The following is a 20,617-nucleotide window of genomic DNA, read 5'->3' as shown; positions in this document are numbered from 1 at the left end:
GTACCCCATGCTGCATTTTTTAAATTTGTAATTCCTGTGCTTTACAATTAATCTTTTGATCTGTTTTCGTCCTTGTAAGAATGCAGGATATACCGTCAATTTTACTAGCAAAAAGAAACATTCTGCAAGAGTTAAAAGATTATTTTCTTACTTTTTTCTGTCATACCAGGTTTGTTTCTCTGAACAAAGGTTTCTGAGGATTTTTACTACTTTAGCATTATGTAATCTTATCTCTGTCATAGAAGGAGCATAAGCAGCAAGTAGCCCACTTCTTGTGGACGAACAGGCTAGACGAAAGGACATGGATTGGTGGTGTGAGCCCCTCTTCACCAGGATAGCCCTGCCTGCTGGTGTGAACCCCAGATGTTCAAGATTCAGTACTGGTGAAGGACTAAACTAAATGGGTTTTTAATAACCGTGACCTCTGCTGTATGATGTCCTTTAACCTGGGACCAGGGAAAATCTTCGTTCTTAGACCTGAAGATGGCACGTATTGAAGATCATGTTATTGGTGCATGTAAGCCATTATCTTAACTGTCTTACTGAGCTGGTTAATGCTGTTGACTGTTGTTGAAATGTGAAATGTAGTTACTATTGACTTTGTAAATACCTGCCAGAGATGAAATATAATTATTTTAAATCGTTGTAAATAGAGATGTATAAAACTCGACACAATCTGCAATGCAGAAAAAAATTATATATATATAAATATATAAAGATGTTAAATAAATATTGTGCTGTTTCTGAACAGAAATGAATACTTTGTCAATTGCTTGCTTTTTTTTTTTTTTTTTAAACTTAGATTTACGTTGATGGGGGCGCGTAATGCAGGGTACATCTGCAGAGTTTCATAGCTCAGACACCCACAAACACGCGAGTGCGTGGGGTGGGAGGCGGGAAGCAGCCGCCGGGGGCTGCGTGTGAGTTAACTTTGCCTCGGAGCGTTCATCGTAGCCGCTGTCCTCTGGGCGTTTCTCTGAAGAAGCGCAGGCGGGCCGGGGCCGGGGCCGGGCCGTGAGGAGAGCTCTGCCCCGGCAGGAGGGCGGGGATGGGCGGTTCCAGCGCGGCGTTCACGGCGGCTTCGCGTCGCCACGGCAACTTCGGGCGCCCGCGCCGCGGGTGCGCGCTTCGCTGGCAGCGGAAGTCCCGCCCTGTCGGCGCTCCCGCCGGCGGGAGGCGCGGCAGAAAAGAGGGTCGCGGATTGGGCGAAGCACAGGTCAGTCAAGGCGCGGCCGTGGCGTTCAGTGCCCGCCCCGCTCGCCCTTAGGGAGGGCGGTGGAGTCGCCCGTTGTCTGGCACGTGAACGCGCTTCCGCCTCCTGCTGCCCTCGCAGGGGGCGGCCGGGAGCCCGCGGCGAGGCGGCGGCGGAGCGGGGAGGCGGCAGGAGCCCGAGGCGCGAGCCTCGGGCCCGAGCCCTCCGGAGGGCGGCGCCGTGAGGCGGAGGACAGTTCCGACGGTTCCCGCCGCGTGCCGCCGTGCGCGCGTTGCGGCAACGCCCCCTGGCGGCGGGGCTGGGCGGGGGCCCACGTGACTGACCCGGGGCCGCTTGCAGGGTGCCCGCCATGAGCCAGCCGGAGGGGAAGGGCAGCGGCGCCCTGGAGGTGAAGTTCGTGCCCGACGAGGAGGTCCTGAAGCACATTATTGACGACGCAGGTACAGCCGGCGCGGGGCACCGCCCAGCCCAGCGCCGCCCGCTGCTCCCAGGGCGCTGGGAGAGGGGTCCGAGCAGCCGCGGCGCCCGCCGGGAAGGGAGCCCTTCTCCAACACCCGGGGCGGCTGAGCGCCTTGGCCAGGCTGCAGGCAGGACGAGGCCTTCAGCATCATTCTGCTGCGACTGCCTCTTCCGCGGTTTGTCTCTGTCTCCGCCCCGGCACGTGGAAAGGGGCAGCTGCGGCACCGTGGCAAGTGCCCTCAGCTGAAGGTGGTGTGGATAGCGGCTCCCCGAACAGCAGTGTGTGTGTAACGGCCTGGCAGAGGAGGCACAAATAGCCTGGCTAACTTCCCAGCCCCTGTCGTGGTTAAACACATACAGAATCAAATCGGAACGAGGTTCGAGGTGGTTGCTACAGGAGTCTTTTGCTGCAGTTTTGACTACTGTTAAGGTTTGGAACCTCTGTGGAGATGCTTAAAACTTGCCTGTACAAGGCACAGAGCACTCTGATCTGACTTCGCTGTTGGTCCTGCTTTGTGCAGAAGGTCAGACAGACAGTCTCCAGAGGTGTCTCAGCCTAAATCGTCCCGTGAGTGTACTGACAGCCTATAGGCCAGGTCTTTTCCACTTGCTCCCCTTTCCTAGGGAAGATAGGGGATGCCAAATACCATCCCCTTTGCATGCAATTTGATACTTCTGTGTGTCAGTCACTGTGATTTCTCCCAAACTGTGAAAGCTGGTGTGTGCTGAAATGGGGTTCTTGTCCTCATGGACTGCGGGGGCCCGCTTTTGTGGTAAAGGAGGGACTAATGTCTGTAGGGTCGGCTGACCACCAGGGCACAGACCAGCTGTTCTTTTAGCGGGACATCTTTTCAGCGTTGTGTTTGTTTAGCAATTTGCACAACAGGAACTTGGTCTCTAAATGGGGTAGCTGTATACTACTGCAATAGAAATAATGAAATAGCAGGAGATAAAAGCTTTTATTGCAATCCTAGGTATTAAAGTACGGAAGGACAAGACTCAGCTGACAGTTAGTGTGAAGAGATTTGTGAAGAAGCTTGAGAATATTTCAGACGACGAAGCTCAGGAGATCCTGGAAGAGAAGAACTATGTTGCTGCTCTTGGAATATGTGCCCAAGGTATTAGCAGGGGAAAACCTAACACAGCTGTGACTTCAGGAGATTCTTGCAGTTTCAAGGTTGTACAATGTTGATGAAATGGCTTTTGAGGGCTGACCAGCTCTGGCTGTGCTTGTGGTAGAGGAGAGGATAATGATTCTAGGATTTTATTATGATATTTATTTCATAACACCTGCAATATAAAGAGTCCTTTGAGCCAAATAGTAAAATGTTGTGTTCCATCTTTCTTGGGTTGGAAATATACCAGTGCTTCTTAAATAGCTACAAGTAACATTTCTTTTCACAGATCCAATGGGGAATGGCTCAAGTGTAAGTGGTGGTGAAGTTTACTCATTCCAGACTCCCAAACGCTCCAGCAAAATGGCAGAGCTGGGTATGTTTTCCTCTTTCTTCTTTCATTCTTGCTCTGGCTATGGTCTCTTTTTGAGTACTCTGTTAACGTGATTTGTCACTTCTGATTATTCAAAAGATATGTTTGCAGTATTTCAGTAGCTTTTATCTGGCTCTGAATCAGTTTTCCTCAGAAACAAAAGCACAGGGCTAGGACAAAGCAAAGGCACGGTGGGGATAAGAAATACAGATAATAAACAAACGCATAAGAAAAAGTAGAAGTTTCTTAATGCTGGGAGAAAGTCTGCATGTAAGTGCCAAAGGATGGCAGGGGTTTTATTTGTGTAACTTAGAAGGATAAGAGAATAACTCATTATGTAGCAAAGAATCAAAAAAAGTCCGTATTAGCTTTATGTATCGGGATTTCTCGTACTCAAAGTGTCTGAGTGTGCTTGCTAGGCTAGCTGTGGACTTAGGAGAAGCAAGCAGAAAGTGGCAGTTATGGAGAGGGTGGGCTGTTCTTGTTCAAATAAGATGCTTGAGCCCTGCTGCCACTATGTTTCTTCTCACTTGAAGAGTCTTTGTGTGCCCAGCACCATCTGAACTTCATTAGTGTTTAGCTGTCATAGCTACTGATATATCCTACAAAGGATGATCCAAGGGAGAGGGGTCATCCTTCTGTATCACTATAAAGAAACTGGTTTCCATTCCTCTCTACTTCTCCTCTGGGCTTCTGCTGTGTGTTGGGAAGTTGTATGTTTCTTACACCTCCTTCTGCAGCAGGGTAGGTTTCACTGGTGCTCCCTCCTGGAGCCATGACTCAGTTTGAAAACTGAGGCAAGTCATACAATGGAAGGCTGGTTTTCTTGAGGGACTGTTAGCAGGATAAGGGGGCCTTCCATATTCAGATCAGTGATTCAACTTCAGCTTGTGCTGATAAGTAGTAGAAAGAGGCAAATAGAATACAAGAACCCACCTCCTGGGGAACTGATGTGTTTGCTATACCTGATACTCTGCTATGTCCAGTTGAGCAGTTTTAAAGGACTAAGTGAGCATGACCAAACATTGCTCTGATTTGAAGACATGTGGTCTCCCAGGGAGCAAAGCGTGCTCTGCCATTGCCTCAGCTATACTTGTGAAATTAATTAACCGAGGAGTTCAGTCTTTGAAAATCTTTGTTAAGGATTTGTTGTGGTTTAACCACAGCCGGCAACTAAGCACCACGCAGCCGCTCGCTCACTCTCCCCACCCCTGGGATGGGGGAGAGAATAATAAAAAAAAAAAACCTCGTGGGTTGAGACAAAGACAGTTTAATAGGACAGAAAAGAAGGAAAAATAATGATAATGATAATAATAAAATGACAATAATAATACTAAAATAATTAGAATATACAAAACAAGTGATGGACAATGCAATTGCTCACCACTCGCCGACCGATGCCCAGTTAGTTCCCGAGCAGCGATCCACCCCTCCCAGCCAACTCCCCCCAGTTTATATACTGGGCATGATGTCGTATGGTATGGAATATCTGTTTGGCCAGTTTGGGTCAGCTGTCCTGGCTGTGTCCCCTCCCAACTTCTTGTACCCCTCCAGCCTTCTTGCTGGCTGTCCAGCAGGACAGGAGAAGCTGAAAAATCCTTGACTTAGTATAAACACTACTTAGCAACAACTAAAAACATCAGTGTGTTATCAACATTATTTTCCTACTAAATCCAAAACACAGCATTATACCAGCTACTAGGAAGAAAATTAACTCTATCCTAGCCAAAACCAGGACAGGATTACATTCACCATTAGGGTTAGAAAAAAAATGGAAGTATCTGGTGCACTTCCTGAATTAGCTAGGAAATTAATACTTAGAGAGTGTTTCAGGTGTATGGCTCCATGGCTGACTAGCCAGAGCTGGGAGTTTTGTACCTGACATGTGAAACTTCTTCCCCCTGTTTCCTACAGCCTCTGAATTAGCCCAGACACCAGGACAGAGTGTTGCATCTGATCACTCGGAGTGCCCTGAGAAGACAGCCAAAACCCCTCAAAGCAGCAGTAAGTCCTGTCATGCTTTGGGGAACTGAAACTGAGTGAATGGGAGTATGTTTCTGTTTGGGTGGTGGAGTGGATGCTTGAATGCCAACTTCTGTCATGCTTGAGTATTCTAGTCAGCTTAACATTGTAGACTGAACTGCTTGGTGTGCATGGCCTCTGGTTCACCTGGGTGTCAGATCTTTTATTCTGCCCTGCTGGTGTAGAGAAAACAGGAACTTCTCTCGCATCTGTTGCTGTGACACTTAATGAATTCCTCTGTGTTCAACAGAAATGTTTGCACTTGGGAGAGTTTTGAGCTGGGCTGATGTGTTGAGCACCAAATGGGTAGGATTGTGTGGGTGTTCATGTGTAAATGAATACTTTATTATATAATATTCAAGCACCCAATGCTGTAGGGAGAAATACAGGTGGGAGAAGTCAGTGCAGGTCAACACTGGCAAGAGGATGTTACTTTGTGCTCAGAAATGGAGTCTGATGTGCTCAGGGAGAGGACGTTAGCTCATTTTTCAGCCTCTTCCCCCCTGCTGATGGCCTCCCAAAGCTGTGTCCAGAATCAAAAGCTGCCTTCTGTGGTAAAAACATTGACTGTCTTTGTTCTCTCTTTGCCTACCTGTGAGGAACTAGAGGCTTCCCTCATAGGATTAACCACCTAGGGAGCTGATATTCTGGTGCAGTGTACCTTCGAATAGTGAATGCCTGTTTTTCTAATGGACCATCTTGTGCCACTGTTGAAAATATGCAGTACAGTGAACAATGCTGTTTCTTGCTTTGCAGAACGTTCAAGTTCAAACAAAGTGCAGCAGAGGGTGAGTGATGACTCTACCTTGCTCGGGGTTTTGGTTTGGTTTTTTTCTCACTTTTAAAACTTGAACTGGCCAATTACTACAGTTCTGGAAAGGAAGGACCTTGAAAAGCCTCATCCACAGTACAGATGTCTCTCCTAATCCAACCGGGCAGGAGTAATTCAAGTGAGAACCAGAGCTACCATTAATCACGACGATGGGATTTAGAGTCAGTGGGCAAATAGTGGGTTTGACAGCTTAATTAGCATGCGTGGAGACTCCTTCCTTGCATCACACAAATGAGGATGTTAGACCATCCCTTAATATGCAGTTAAACTCGTAGCTTTCCAGTTTCGCATCAAAGGAAGAAACAGTCTTAATTGTAACGAGTGCTGTTAGAACAGGAATTCAAGAACTGTGGTGCTGTTCAGTTTCTTATTTTAGCATTGGTTTATAAAAAATAAATTGTGATAATGGGGGGGATGTAAGTTGATGTCATCTTTTGTGATGCTACAGAGAGATACAGTCCAGAACTGCCAATTGTGGTGGTTATAAAGAGAGTGCTGTGAAACAGTTGGCTTTCTAAAATGGTATAGCATCATATTAGAAATGTGTGCACAGCTTTTCCGGTATAAGGTTCCAGGATGAGATATGCCTGTAAGAGATGCTGTTTTGGGATGCCATGTTCACTCCTTGATGATTTCACATCTGCTTTGACAGGATTAACAAAAGCTACTGCAAAATAAGTATTGCAGACCTGATCTGGTGTCCAAGTCAGGCATGTGCTTTACACATATGTAAGGAAGACATGCCACTACAACTTGATGAGACCAGACAGCTTGGGTTCCCTTTGCTGTACTTCTTCTGGGCTTAGTATTCTGAGTGGTCTTCTGTCATTCTGGTAGTTGTTTTCATAGTGGACTTCCAAATGACTTTGAGTAGACAGTGTGATGTGGAAGATGACTGCTGTGGGGAGCCGAAGCATTTCCAGTTTGTCATTGCTTCAGTTTGACTCTTCCTGAGGGGCCAAGGTTGGCATCTTGGCTGGAGATTTCACAGTTTTCTACCCTCCATCTCGGGACATAAGTTGAAAGAATTAAGCCCCTTTTGGAAGCTGATCCTGTGCCCCTCTAGCTCCGAATGGCAAAATAAAAACTCTCCATGCTTATTGCCTCTGCTTTCCCAGTTTCTTGTGGGCTGAAATAGCTTGGAAATGTAACCTGATTCTACTCTTTGCTTGGCAGAGGGCTGTTTTGAGGAGGTATATGTTTCTTTTTCTAATGCATGTTTTTTCTTTGCCGTTACAGAGTAAAAAGAAAGAATTTGTGTCTTCCACACCTTACAGACTCAGAAAGAGGCTAGCAGGTAAAGATGAACCTTTGCAGTCAGCTCCCACAGTCAGTGAGGCACTGTGTTCAGAGGACAGTGTTTCTCCTGGTGGTCTTCTGCCTGTAGTAGCAGTCTAACTGAAGCAATCATCTGATTCATCCTGCAGAGAGTGTAGAAATGTCCTTAAGGAAGTCTATGTAGACCTTTTCCCTACAACAGATCCCTACTTAGGTAAGGGGTGGAATGGTTAGAAGCACCAAGTTGCTGAACTTCAGTAACATGATCAAAAGAGACAAAACTCTCAGTAATCTAACGTATGCTGACACTTAAGTCTGGCACAATTGCTTGAACCAAATCATAAGACTTTTTGATGATGACTGGGACATTCATGGTAAAGTATTTCCAGTAACTGGTTGGCTATATGTGCTCAGAGTGAATGCAGAGGAGAGTTTAGTGCGTGACATTTCATGTTTTATTTTTTCTTTTGTGTTGAGAGACCAAAACTGAGCTAGATTCTGTCTGTGCTCTTCAATCAACATTGCTAACAGAGGTCTTTCACAAAACCTTTTTTGCAGAGTGTGACCCAGGAGATACTCAGCTTGCATGACTGGCATTTGGGAAAACTGACGCAGAGATGCTAAGAGAAATAGGGAATTCCATTGTCCATTTCTAGTCATTTTTTATGGTAGGATTATGTTTCTTAGTTGGTATTGAGGAGCAAGCTTTACTAAATAATTTGTGAGCCTAGAACTGGGGAAAAAATGGCTGTGTGTGTTTGCAGTCCTTTTAAGCATTGATTTTACTTTTCTGTGAAATATATTTAGGAATCATATGCTTGAAAAACATCTACAGAATGTATGTGAGAGAGCAAGATGGTACAAAATGTGTTCTGTGTAAGAAGTCGTTGCTAGCTTTTAACCTTAAATTTATGCTCTAGCTCCAGATCCCTATTTAGAAAGTGAGAGTGAATATTCTGCTTCCTGCTCAGAGGAGGAGGATGAGGAAGACCAGAAAGAAGTCAGCGCTGTTTTATCAGGTCAAAAGACCCCAGCAAAAACTAAGGCTGCATCTACGCCTCCTCCCAGAAACACCCTAGCCAAAAAAATTAAGGAGGACAAGATGGTGAGTGTGCAGAAAATATACCCCTGAGCTAGCAAGCATGAAGGGATGTTTAGTGACAATAAACTGTCAGTGACCACTCCTAACTATGGGGAGGAACTGCTAGGCTCATTTCAAATCAAACCAGCTGGGTTGGCTTTTGCTGTACTTCTGAGCAATCCCTGTTGGATGGGCATCATGTGAGCCTGTGGGCTAATCCAGTCTGTATCCTCAGCAGCTCCAGAAGGAGAAGTTCTAAGATGTCCATGAAGCAGGAGACCCTGTACTGAGAAAGGATGAAGAAACTGACTCCTGTAGCACCAAAAGAAGCACACATTGCTTTCTGGCTTGGTGTTCAGCTTCGTTGTGTGATTTCCTTCCAGCACCAGGAATCCCCACACCCCCTTAGAATTATTGCTATGTTCTGCTCTCTCAGAATCTCTTTTCTGTCTCTGTCCTCAGGAAAGAACCATCTGACTAGGTTAGCTGTGGCAGAATGCTACCGTAGAAGCCATTTTTGCAAATATCTTCTGGCTTTCTATTCATCCTTTCTCTATGTCTCATATTGGCCATCTTCAGACATGTTCATGGGTGCAAAGGGAGAGCGCTAACTTGATAGCAGGAGGAGTGTGGCTGATCTTGCTGTCCCTTTTTAGAGCAACCTGGTGGAGGAATACTTTGAAGCTCACAGTAGTTCCAAAGTGCTCACTTCAGACCGAACGCTGCAGAAGTTGAGGAAAAGAAGATTGAATCAGGTATGCTTCATAGTGAACCACACAACTCTCGGAGCTTTTGACTTCTTTGATGAAGATTTCCCTCATCAAAATTTCCTGATGTTGCCATTTTCACTTTATTTCTGCTGATGGCATTCTCAGTGGTAACGCTGGTTTAGGTAGCATTTTAAGCATTATGTCTCCTACTGCTGCTCTGAGCAGGGACAGTGCCCAGTTGTTTGAACCTGAGACAGTAGGGAAAATGCAGAGAGAAGGCACTCTCAGGTGAGCAGATAGGTGAAAGCTGCAGTTACCAGAACAGGTTAAAGTTTGCTTTTGGGGGAGGAGAAGAGGGAGAAGCAGAGTGTAGATACCTGCCTTAAAAATTATCACCAAAACAGCATTTTTATCAATGAAATGCTTAGGGTAATTACAAGCTGTCTTGACCATTTATGTGTAGAGGAAATGGAGAGAGCCCTTTTTATCTGAGCATTACTGGGTTAAGCCACATGCAGGACTGGGACAGTTCTAAACGTTGTCACCTGGTTTGTGAAATGCACTTTGTCCCCTTCCAGTTCCTAGGAGACAGGAATGGTCTAATTGTGGTGACTAAATTACTGAATTTTTTCTTCTGTATGCCACTTCTACAAGACAGTTCAAAGCAAGCAGTTGCACCCTACAGAGACAGGTACACAAGGACAGGTGCCAGGGAAGCATGTAAAATACTTGGAGCTCTTGTGTCTATGACCGCTTTTTGCACCCATCTGTGTTTTCAAAGATGGCATATATGCAGATTGCCTGATGCCTGCTGTTGTCTGGAATTGCTACCCAGAGAAACATCTGGATTCTTAACAAGTTCTTTCATAACAGCTCTGGAAGGAAATCAGGGCTTTCAGTATTTAAATCTACTGCTGGCTCCAAAGAAATTTAAGGCTTAGCAGTTCTGTCTCTCAATGCTTTATGTTTGTCTGATCCATTGCAGCTGTCTTTGTGTTCTTTCCAGAGTAAACTGTCTTCTGCTGCAAGGGAGTGGAAAGCAAAGCTGTTAAAATTGAAGAGAAAGGGAGGCCAGTGTAGATTTGATGCCATTTGTCATGCTACTGTGCTGTTCAAACATCAACATCCCAGCATATCTTTAAAGCTGAATTAATGCTTTGATTCTTGATGCTTTTGAAATAATACTTTTTCTACATTTAGCTGTCAGCTGCAAATGATTTCCTTTCTGCTCTATTTCTTTTTTAAGATGATGTTTGTGAGCATTCTCTTGTAGTGACAAACACCTGAACCATTGCCAAGCATGTCAATTGGAGCCCTTGCTACTGTGAGCAGGGTTGTGATGTTGGTATCTTCCTGGTACAGTGCTTGGCGCTGTGTAAGCGTGCCCATTATTTCAGTAGTGGTTTTCCCATACTCAGCGGGAAGAGATAAAACACAGTGCAATATTGGTTCTAGTTCTAGTCTGGCTGCCATTTCCCATAATAACGTTACTTAATCTCTGCTTTGTTTGTCCAGTAGCAAAACTGTGCTAAGAGAGGTCTTCATGGAAAAAAACCATGAACTGAGTGCACTGTCAGTGAAAACTATTCTGCTCCCTAGCTAGAGAGCATACTAGAGGGATATTTGTAAGGAATCCAGATATATGTCTTGTTTTTTCTCAGCTTTGAATGACTGTCATCTTATCTCTTTCTCAACCCAGCAAACACTGCATGACCTTTTGAAAAAAACTCCCCTTGCATATGCTGCTGAAATTAAAGAGCTGAACCAGCAACATGAATCCCTGTTTTCCAAGTGGATGCTGCAATTACAGTAAGTACCCCATGAGAATCACTGAAGAAGCCTAGTAAACAGGCACTGCCAGTAAACTTACCCTCATGTCAACAACATCCCGTGCATGAGTTAAGGAGTGACTTTTTTTTCTTTGATTGATTGCTTAAATTTAAATTAGTACAATGTTCCCTGTAGACCAAATCATATCTGACTAACTCCTTGAACTGAATGCCTGAAGTGAAATGAGGTTGCATTCTGCCTGGCTAGTTTGTCTGTGCCTCTGTAAACCAAGCTAGAGGGCATTCACAAACAGGGAACATGAATAATGAGAAAACAGGGAACAAGAATGATGAGAAAAGTGTCCTTTGTGAACAATCAGTTTTGCTTACAGCAGCGTAGTTGGTAGTGAGTAGCCCACCACCGATTTCTTCAAATGTGGCTGTCCCCAGTGGTGTAGCAGTTAGCTTTGAATGCCTGTGGTACGTAATGATCTAGGCATGAAGAAACCTTAATGCTGTTGGAAATGTTAGCAGTATAAATTTTGTCTGGGTTTGTGTGTATCTTCATGAGAAGGAGAAAAGAGTAAGCATCCAGGAAAGCAAATGGGAAACTAGAGAGAGCTGTGAGATTCTGAAGCGCCTTAGAGAAGGCAGGCCACCAGCTCTGAAGTTAATTGCTGAGACAGGAGCAGATGTTGGTGAGGAGAAAGCCCGTTGGAAGCTTTGCAAAGGAGTGGAGTATAAAGAAATTTGTGGTCCTTGGGGAGTGACAGAGCATATGAAAAAGACATTAGCTTTGAAAGTTGGAGAGCTGCAAGAGGAGGAGTTCTCTGTGACTCAGTGATCTGGGCAAATGGTTAGACATGTATATGACAGGGTAGAAGGAACAAATCCATAGCCGATACTGAAGTCAATGACAGTTGTTGAACGCCTTGCCTTTGCCCAATGCTATTTGAGTGACCTGATACTCTTCTTTCTGGTCAAGATGATGCTTTTCGTGCTTCTCAAAAATAAACAAAGCTTTATGATTCCCTACCATGTTCTCTTTATGCTTTCCTGCCTCTTTCTCTGTGGAACAATTAGGATAAGAAAGAGACATGAGAATAGTTTAATTTTGTTTTGAAATTGTGCCTACGGATCAGAGTAGAAAACCACTGTGAAGGCTTGCTTTTTTTCTTGTAATTGCTGTGACCCATGGTAAACGTTTAATACAATCACTGGTGAGGGGGTGAATGTGAATGCTGGTTACTCTTCATTATCTGAAGTTGCAGATCTAGTCTCATATCCTTGGACAATACCATTTTCTTCCATAGATGTTTTGCTAAATTTGTCGGCCTCCAGGCTGCTAAAACGCTTCTTTTACTAGGATGCGCATGCCACATTTCGGATTCCTTGCAGCTAACCTTATTTGTCAGCTGTGACCTGAAGGTAAGCCTGGAGTTGATGAAACATGAAATTTTTAGAGGCAAGATTGCAATGGATCGTTTTGCTTAATGAATGTATGAACCTAAAATGGGACTTGTACTTTTTTGATTCAGTGTATTTGCTCACTTTTCTGCAGCTTGGGTTTCAATATTGTGCTTTATGGACTGGGCTCAAAGCGTGATTTGTTAGAGAAGTTTCGTACCTCTGTGCTCCAGGATTCTGTTCATCTTGTGGTTAATGGATATTTCCCCAGCATCACTGTGAGATCTGTAAGTGTGGGAAAAGCTTATGTGTTTATCTAATCATCCTGTGTTACAGATACCTCTAAAGTCTTTCAATGTAAAATGTTAAGGAAACCTGCTTCATCCTATAGCAGCAGACTTTTGAATGAAGAGCAGTTATATCTCTCTTTTAAGAGTTCAAAGAAATTAGCCCATGCATTTTCCAAGGAATTGCAGTAATTCCCATCATTAATAGATACTCATCAGTCTAAAGCCTTATTTTATGTCACTGTTTTGAAAAGGGGTAGAAATTTTTGGTTTATGTTGACTGTTTTGGGGATTTGATGGTAAAAATCCCATTACCTCCCTCATGACAGTCAAAGGGCTCAGTTTCAGATTTTCTGCACTAGGTCCTTCAGTGTCAGAGCCCTTCGGAAGGGACTGCTATTTTCTTTTTCAGATTCTCAACTCCATCACAGAGGAGGTCCTGGACCATATAGGGACCTTCCGCAGCCCCCTTGACCAACTTGAATTCATCATTAAAAGGTTTAAAGAAGGTAAAGTGACTTACTTAAAAACGTTAGAGTCCACCTACTGTTAGGAGAACCTGGACATTTTCTTTCCTTATAGTTTTCATACGTGCAGTTACAGTTTCTTAGTTTATTGTAGCTAGTATACTTTCTTCCTTTTAATTTATGCCACATATATGAAAACATATACGCATCAGGAATATATGTGTATGTGATCCCAAGCTGTTACCTCAGTTAGTGTTTCACATGCTAAGTTCTCTAGAAAGGGAAGGAGGAAGGCACGAGTGTTCTAACAAGACAGGCTCCTCTACCCTTTGGCAAACTGAAATGCTTATCTCTCTTGCATTTAGCACAGTGTCTTTGTGCTTTATTTACATGGTGTTTCTGTAGCCACGTGTTTCCTGGTGGAAGACAGGACAGGTAAACAGCTACATGAGGGAAGATGGTTCTTAGTGGCTGCTTGAGTACCTGATAGAAACCTCAGTGAAATCAACAGAACGAAGAACTTGCAAACAATTTGGAATGACAGTTGCTGACAGATATCAAGTCCTTTGAGCTCCTCTGGAAAATCATGGCCTGAGGGTCTTTCCATAAATTTCAGTATAGGCTGGATTAAGGCTTAAATGTACATGGTTTAGTGGAATGGTCATTTAAATTTAATATATGCAAATACTGACATTAAGATGAAATAAAGGACAGCAGTGTCAAACAAGCAGGTTAGAATTGGGTTCAAAAGCAAAATTAAACAGGTATTGCCACATGGAATGCTTGCTGAATTCTTTTTGAATGTCCATTTTACTGCTTGTGTATACACACACAAATTGCCATGGAATCTTAATTGTGCATGGCATTGGTGTTTAAGTGTTTACATTCTGTTTTCCATCATTACCTTACGAGTATTTCTGGTGGGACTAAGTGAAAAAGACTGATTAACGGCGGTACCCACCTGAATCTACATAAATCAGTCTTGTGTAGTACACTATAGCTGATCTGACTGGGAGTGTGAGGAACCTTTGGTTTCCACTGGCCGCCAAGTATGTATTCATTTGCACAAAAACTGGCTACTGTTCCAGAATTGTTTCTGGACTCGGGAAATAGCTATTCCCAGGGATAAGTACAGCAGCAACAAGCTAGCTGGAAATTTTAACATCTACCATTTGCATTATCCAAGCTAAGTCTTTGTAACTTCCTTTGAGGACTCAGTGGGAAAGATTTCCAATGAAGTTAGTATGCTTTGGATCCAACCCTGAATAGAAAATGCATTTTCATTGTGTGAGGAGGAGCTTAAGGATCCTAGTCATGTAACTCAAAAGCAGCTGAATAAACTGTGCTTAGACTTCCATCCTAAAGTACATTTGAATGAACTTGAATCGCAGGACTAAAAGTCATAGCTAAAAGGGCAATTCCTGGTAAAGCCATGAGCAAGTGGAAAGTGTATTGTAAGAGAAAAGCTTAAACTGAAAAAAAACCTGTAGCTGTGATGAGAACTGCGATACAGTGAATTGAGAAAAAGCCTTTTAGGTGCTCAGAAACACCAAGTGTGGGACAGAGATCAAAGTAAGCTGTACAAGGAAAGCGATTTGATATTGGAGTGATGAATATGGAGCCTGATGAATGAATATGGAGACTTGTCCTAGGCTGCACTGGGAACGGGAAACCACTTTGTGTGCAGTTTCTTTGATTGGTTCTCTGCTGTTTTTTCTGACCTTGCAGATTCATCTTTAGAGCTCTATGTCCTCATTCATAACCTGGACAGCCAGATGTTGAGAGGAGAAAGAAGTCAGCAGATCCTTGCACAGTTATCCTCCCTGCCTAGCATTTACCTCATTGCCTCTATCGATCACATCAATGCTCCTCTCAGTGAGTCCCCTTGGGCCTGCTGTAGCAAAGAGAGAAGAATCTGCGTTCTACTTTGGGGCTGCTGAGCATGTTTCATAAGCTCACGTATTACTGTTGATGTGCAAAACAGATCTGGTGATGTATGTATGGTGGTAGCAGCTAGAAGCCCCGATTGGGACTGTGGCTGTGTTGAACTGTATAAAGATACTGAGAACTACCAGTCACTGATCATAATATACAAATAGACTCCAAGCTTCTGGCACCCTTTGATTTAGGGACTTACTGAAATGGAGATTAGATGTTATGTCTGTCATTGCATCTAAACAATATTGTTTATCAGCCAGAAATTCTTTGCACACTGCTGACTCTGGAAGGATTTACAGTATCTATGAAGCTGGTATGAAAAAGGGATGTGTGCAAACGTTTTGTTGCAGAGAATTTGTCTTGCTTGAACTGCAAGTATCTGGGTGTATGTACTGTGAATTTCACAAGCATACATTGTTTCCACAAATCCTACAGTAGAACTAATTACATTTTAATGTTGCTTATTTAACACCTTAGAAAAGCTAAATCTCCCAATTCTGTCTGCGCTTTCTTTTCTCTCTCTGTCTAGTGTGGGATCAGGCAAAGCTAAGCCTTTACAACTGGCTTTGGTATGAAACAACCACATTTAGTCCTTATGTGGAAGAAACGTCTTATGAGAACTCACTTTTAGTACAACAATCTGGATCTTTGGCTTTGAGCTCCCTAACGCATGTCCTGCACAGTCTCACTCTCAATGCCAGGTAAGACACTGTTATACTTCATAGTAGCACTTGCTGAGGATCCAGTCCTTGCTAGGTTACTCTGGTCTACACCTAGCAGGAGGCAATCCTTGTTTTCTGACAACAGTGTTCAAGATGAAGATGGTAGGACCTGGGTTCCAGTTGATTGGTTACTTTAAATGAATAGTGTTTGGACAGCAAGCCTTGTCCAGTGACGAGATACATGCACAAAGTCCTGATCATGAGGGAAAAATCAGTTAATGTTTTCTAATGGTGGGGTGTTTGGGGTTTGGTGGGGTTTTTTTGGTTTTGGGTTTTTTTTTCTCCTTTTGATTTTCCCTTCTCCTCCTTTCACTTAGGGGGATATTCAGACTGCTTGCTCAGTACCAGCTGGAGAATAAGGACAACCCATCTTATCCAGGTATGTACCCACATTTTCTTATCTGTTTGGGGTGTTGCCAATGCCAGCTCAGTCACAGCGGCACTGGCTTTTGGTATGCAGGTTACATCACCAGCAACAGAAGTGCTGTAACCGTTGACTCAGTGGCGTAGACTGTCTTTCTAGTGGTACTGTGTCTGACTGACAGGAAATCAATAGACTGGCTGGTTCTGAAGGACCTCCTCTTACTGTTGTCTGCTTTGATGTTTAGACATGACTGAGACCATTCATGGGGGACTGTGGAGTTAAACAATTAAAGTAAAGGAAGAATGTGAATTTGCATAACTAGCACTTAAAGGACCAGGGGAAGACAGGAGATTCTGTTCCCATGCTGCTCCTATCTCAGTGACTTCTGATGTGTCCCTGCTTTCTAGGATACATGTGGAATATTCTGTCACTGTTTCTAACAGGTGCTGCTGGGGATATGAACAACATGTTAATGGTAAAGAAAGTTGGAAGTAAGGTAGAGGAGTTGGAAATTAAGAGAGATTAACCATGTTGGGAAGTGCGTTTAAAGTGCTACTAAAATTCCATTAGGCAAACAGGGTGACTGGAATGTTAATTCAGCTGTTTTCCATTAATTACTGAAATACTAGCTTGGCTGTATACTTGAAAGAATTGATGTTACTGTAGCCACTGTGGTCGAAGCCAAAGCAAGATTTGTAGGTGGAGATAATATGTGTTGTTAGACCTGGAAAAATCTGACAATCTTACCACTTCAATTTCTTGTTCTCACGTTTTTCTGTCTCCAGGGCTGTCTTTCCAAGACTTCTACCAGCAGTGTCGGGAGGCTTTCCTTGTGAACAGTGACCTGACACTCAGGGCACAGCTGACAGAATTCAGGGACCACAAGCTCATCCGGACCAAGCGGGTGAGTTGGGGGAAGAAGATAATTCTGGGTATTCAGCCACTTTAAACAAAAAAGATGCTTACTTGCTACTAGGTATCCCTAAGACACCACTCTCCAGCTCACAGTGAGGCTGTATTGTTTGAAGCACCTAGGAACTAGCAAAGGGCTGAAATTCTGGAATTGCAGCTCTTTCCCTGCCTCCAATTTGTCAACACCCTTTACGTGGATAGGGGGCTGTAAAAATGCAGTGTGCTTTGGCTACTCAGCCACCTACAGGTCTCTTCTTCCTGAAGACCTTGAGAAGTAACGGACTCTGGAGCCTTTCAGTCTGCTTCCAATAGCTACCTGTATTTGCACGAGGGAAAAATGCAGGCTAGTCCTAATAATGAGGCGGTATAGCAGTACTAGGTATGGGAACACAGTGTTGAGGAGCTGTGTAGTGTCAGACTAGCATAGCCTACCAGAAGATTTCTCATATACTGACTTTTCTCAGTCAGTATATGAGTTTTCTTGTGCCTTTCCAGTGTTGCTCTAGTGAAATATTCCCGGTTTTTAGCAATGTAGTCCTGAATGCTGGCCAGCTCTCACCCAGACTGCAAATAAACGTTAGCGTTGCAGTGCTGTCTAGTGGCTTGCATTGCACTGTGCACTGGTGTTAACAGAATGTGTATGCATGTCTGTTCTCAGGGAGCTGATGGTGTGGAATACTTATTAATTCCTGTAGATGACAGTACCTTGACCGACTTCTTAGAGAAAGAGGATGAAGATGTATAACGTCTCTCTGTTCTCAAAGTGTCTACGGCAATTGCTCTCAAGGGCTGCTGGAGAGGGGCCTATACTCAGATCTCTCTCCCTCCAACCCCAAGGCTGCTGGACTACTTACTGAAATGTAGTAATTGTAATGAACGATGCTCGTTGTTCAACTACTTCAGGTAGTTTGGAATGATGACTTCTGTAAGCAAGGCATCTCTTGCTCTGTAGTTAGATTTGTCTGCTTTGTCTCTTAGCTCAGATGATGCCTTCTTCACATCTATGCAGCCAACCTTACAGCCAGAAAAACAAACTCTGTAAGATTGTGCCTTCTGCTCTCTACCTCACCAGACACGAGGGTTTGATTGGAGCAGTTTACTTGGGAAGTGCAAATCACTAGATGGTCAGAGCTTTAGTTTGTACTAGTGGTGCAACTTTTCTCAACTGAGTGCTTTCCAGTACTCCTTTACCAGTTAGACAAGACTAGCTTCCAGTGTATGAAGCAGCCAAGATCTATAATGCTAAGAGATCTGCCTTGACTGCATGAGGAATGGAGAATACTAGTGGGTTTGAGACACTGTGGGTAACTTATTAAATTCTGGCAATAGAACTGAAGGACGTGCCCCAAACCCAAATCCTTTTATAAGAAGATTTAGATAATCAAAATTGTGATGGACTCAAGTCATCACCTCTTGGTGAGGGCGAGAGGATCCAGCTTTCATCTACTTTCCAAGTTGCAATCCAGGAATATGAAGAGGCTGTGAAGTGTTTTTGTTTATTTTTTAAAAGCTTGATTGTATATATGTATTTTTTACATCAGGAGTGCCCACTGATCCTGGAGGAGGCCTTAAATGCCACTTACAAGCTCTCCCTTTTTTTAAGCCCTTAGAGGTTGGGCGACTGCTGAAGTTTGACAGCTTTTCTTCACTTTTTTTCTCAGGTATGTGGGAGTAAGCCCTATGGTTCCATCAACTGTAGTCTGCCAGCCAGACTTCAGGGACTCTGTATGTCTAATACTTGGTAGCTGTGTTACAGCTCAATGTTGTAATAGTTCAAATCAATCAAATAAAGTACTTTATTAATTTTCATTAGTTTGTCTTGTCTTCCACAATCTTTTTATGTTATAGGAAGATTGAAGTCCTTCTGGTGGTTGTGTGAAAGCCTCATTTTCATTATTATGTCAAATATCTGTGCATATCCTCATGCAGCGTGCAGAAGATTTCAAATTAATTAGTAAAAATGTTTTATATTGTTTCTTATAAAATTAAAAATAGTTTGCCTGCCTTTTAATACCAGTATATAGCTTTTGCAGAGAACCAAAACATCACATGGAATAATATTGTTACCTGGTCTACCCCTCACTGACAGAAGCAACAGACAGAGGTTTACAGCCTGACTTTTGTTTGTATTGAAAACACAAGGTATCTACTTATCCCACTGACAATTTGATTCTTCAAATATAGGACCTAATTAGCTTTGCTGGAGAGTCTGATGGGGAAAACTGGTACATGCCAGTAGTACTCTCCAGCTTCCTCCCCCAGAACATTTTCCAACTAACATTCTCTTTTGGTGGCACTTGCATCTGCATTTTACAGGCTGCAATTCCAAAACTTTGCAAAATGCATCAGATCCTCCCTATCACTACTTAGGCTACCGTCCGAATCACTAAAACCGGGAACAAGGCATTGTGTCTTACCCAAGTTCTGTAAGTAAGTTAGGTGTAGAGTTCAAGAACAAAACCTCTGCCACTTGAAGAGAGGTGTTCTCAGAAGAACTTAAAGTATTGTAGCTAACCAGCAACCACATCCTATTTTGCAGTCCTTTGACTCTCTCCACAGTTCCTATGAAACTCAAGATGCAATTTACATTCTGAGTACATATGGAAGACACCACCTAATGTGTTTACAGATAGTGATACCGTGGTGCATTTTCAGTGCAATTATATCTGGTTTTCTAGATGTGAAATTTATTTTAACGAAGTGCTATAATCATCCTGAGTTCAGAGTTATCTGCTAACAGTTTTGGTAGACTACCAGATGCCCCTACAGTCCAAGACGAGGGCCGCAGGAGATTCCACACACCTGCTAAGAGAAGGTTAAGTTTGAATCAGGTTTTTCGCTGCTGCTGATTCTGTAATGCAAGCGTGCAAACTAAAGAAAATTACTGTGAATTAATTCCTGTGGGTTTTGGGTTAAACGTATTTTATCCTGATTTCATGCTGTTTCTGGACAATTACCCCATCTATGCATTAATTTTCTGTGTTTTGAATTCTGTATGTACTAAGGTAGTAGCATTTTAATGTCTTCTGTAGCAATACAGAACTGTTGGATTTGGAGGGATCACTTCTACAGTCTTGTCCTTTACTTGGGAAAGAAGAAATTTCTTCCCACTTCCTGTTCCTCAGCTTACTGAGAGGTTTTCATGGTATTGATAAGAATGATGGCCTTTATATAGCCTCAGTAGTTTCAGATAATACTGGAGTCATCTCCTTCCACTTACTTACATTTAAGTGGAACAAGACATACGCAATTATGCGGTAAAGACATTGCTTGATGAGCCAGTTTTATTAAACTTAAAAGGATAGTGCCAAGTTCTTTATAAATTTGCAATGGAAATATTTTTTTGCTTAAATATTCTTCTGGTGTGCACATAATCCAGAGATGGTAAAGCATGCAACTGGGTGATTTTTTTTCTTTTAAAAACACAACAAAAAACCTAACTTAAAAAATAAAAACCAAGCATTATCAGTGGTGAAAATGCTACTTGTTCAGTTTCAGTAATCCTGTAATTAAGAGCCATAGTTATAGAAACTGTTTTTAAAAGAAAGTAACAAAGGCACATTGAATTCATTTACAGCTTTTTTAAGGAATTGAGTTTTAACCTTCCAAAGCTTTTTTAATTGAGAGTCCCTCTATTAAAAAGCCTTAAAGCTGCATTAATGGTAGAT

The 20,617-nt window shown here is 43.1% G+C and overlaps 1 protein-coding gene across 2 annotated transcripts; it reads left to right on the top strand.

Moving 5' to 3' along the window:
* The first annotated feature begins 1,430 nt into the window (after nt 1-1,430).
* ORC2 (origin recognition complex subunit 2) lies at nt 1,431-18,738 on the top strand. 2 transcript variants are annotated; one of them, XM_050900495.1, is made up of 16 exons: nt 1,431-1,653; nt 2,647-2,790; nt 3,077-3,163; nt 5,075-5,164; nt 5,939-5,970; nt 7,254-7,311; nt 8,213-8,397; nt 9,030-9,128; nt 10,783-10,892; nt 12,414-12,546; nt 12,959-13,055; nt 14,742-14,888; nt 15,481-15,652; nt 15,991-16,052; nt 16,823-16,941; nt 18,611-18,738. In XM_050900495.1, exons 1-16 carry the CDS (start codon nt 1,563-1,565, stop codon nt 18,692-18,694), a joined length of 1,710 nt encoding a protein of 569 aa, XP_050756452.1. In that variant the 5' UTR covers nt 1,431-1,562; the 3' UTR covers nt 18,695-18,738. The 2 variants fall into 2 exon arrangements, with proteins under 2 accessions (XP_050756452.1, XP_050756450.1); XM_050900493.1 differs by having other exon boundaries at nt 17,608-18,679.
* Nucleotides 18,739-20,617: the final 1,879 nt, after the last annotated feature.

The sequence above is a fragment of the Gymnogyps californianus genome, chromosome 7 (assembly GCF_018139145.2).
Source record: "Gymnogyps californianus isolate 813 chromosome 7, ASM1813914v2, whole genome shotgun sequence".
Lineage (NCBI taxonomy): Eukaryota > Metazoa > Chordata > Aves > Accipitriformes > Cathartidae > Gymnogyps > Gymnogyps californianus.
Note: the sequence above shows the minus strand (reverse complement) of the source record. Positions and strands in the feature narration are given on the sequence as shown.

What these genes read in the sequence shown, in the direction of transcription:
- ORC2 (XM_050900493.1), top strand. Translation starts at nt 1,563, where the DNA reads ATGAGCCAGCCGGAGGGGAAGGGCAGCGGCGCCCTGGAGGTGAAGTTC. An exon ending in CAAAACCCCTCAAAGCAGCA is followed by an intron (nt 5,165 to 5,938) that starts GTAAGTCCTGTC and finishes CTTGCTTTGCAG; the next exon opens with AACGTTCAAGTTCAAACAAA. An exon ending in TCACATCAATGCTCCTCTCA is followed by an intron (nt 14,889 to 15,480) that starts GTGAGTCCCCTT and finishes CTCTCTGTCTAG; the next exon opens with TGTGGGATCAGGCAAAGCTA.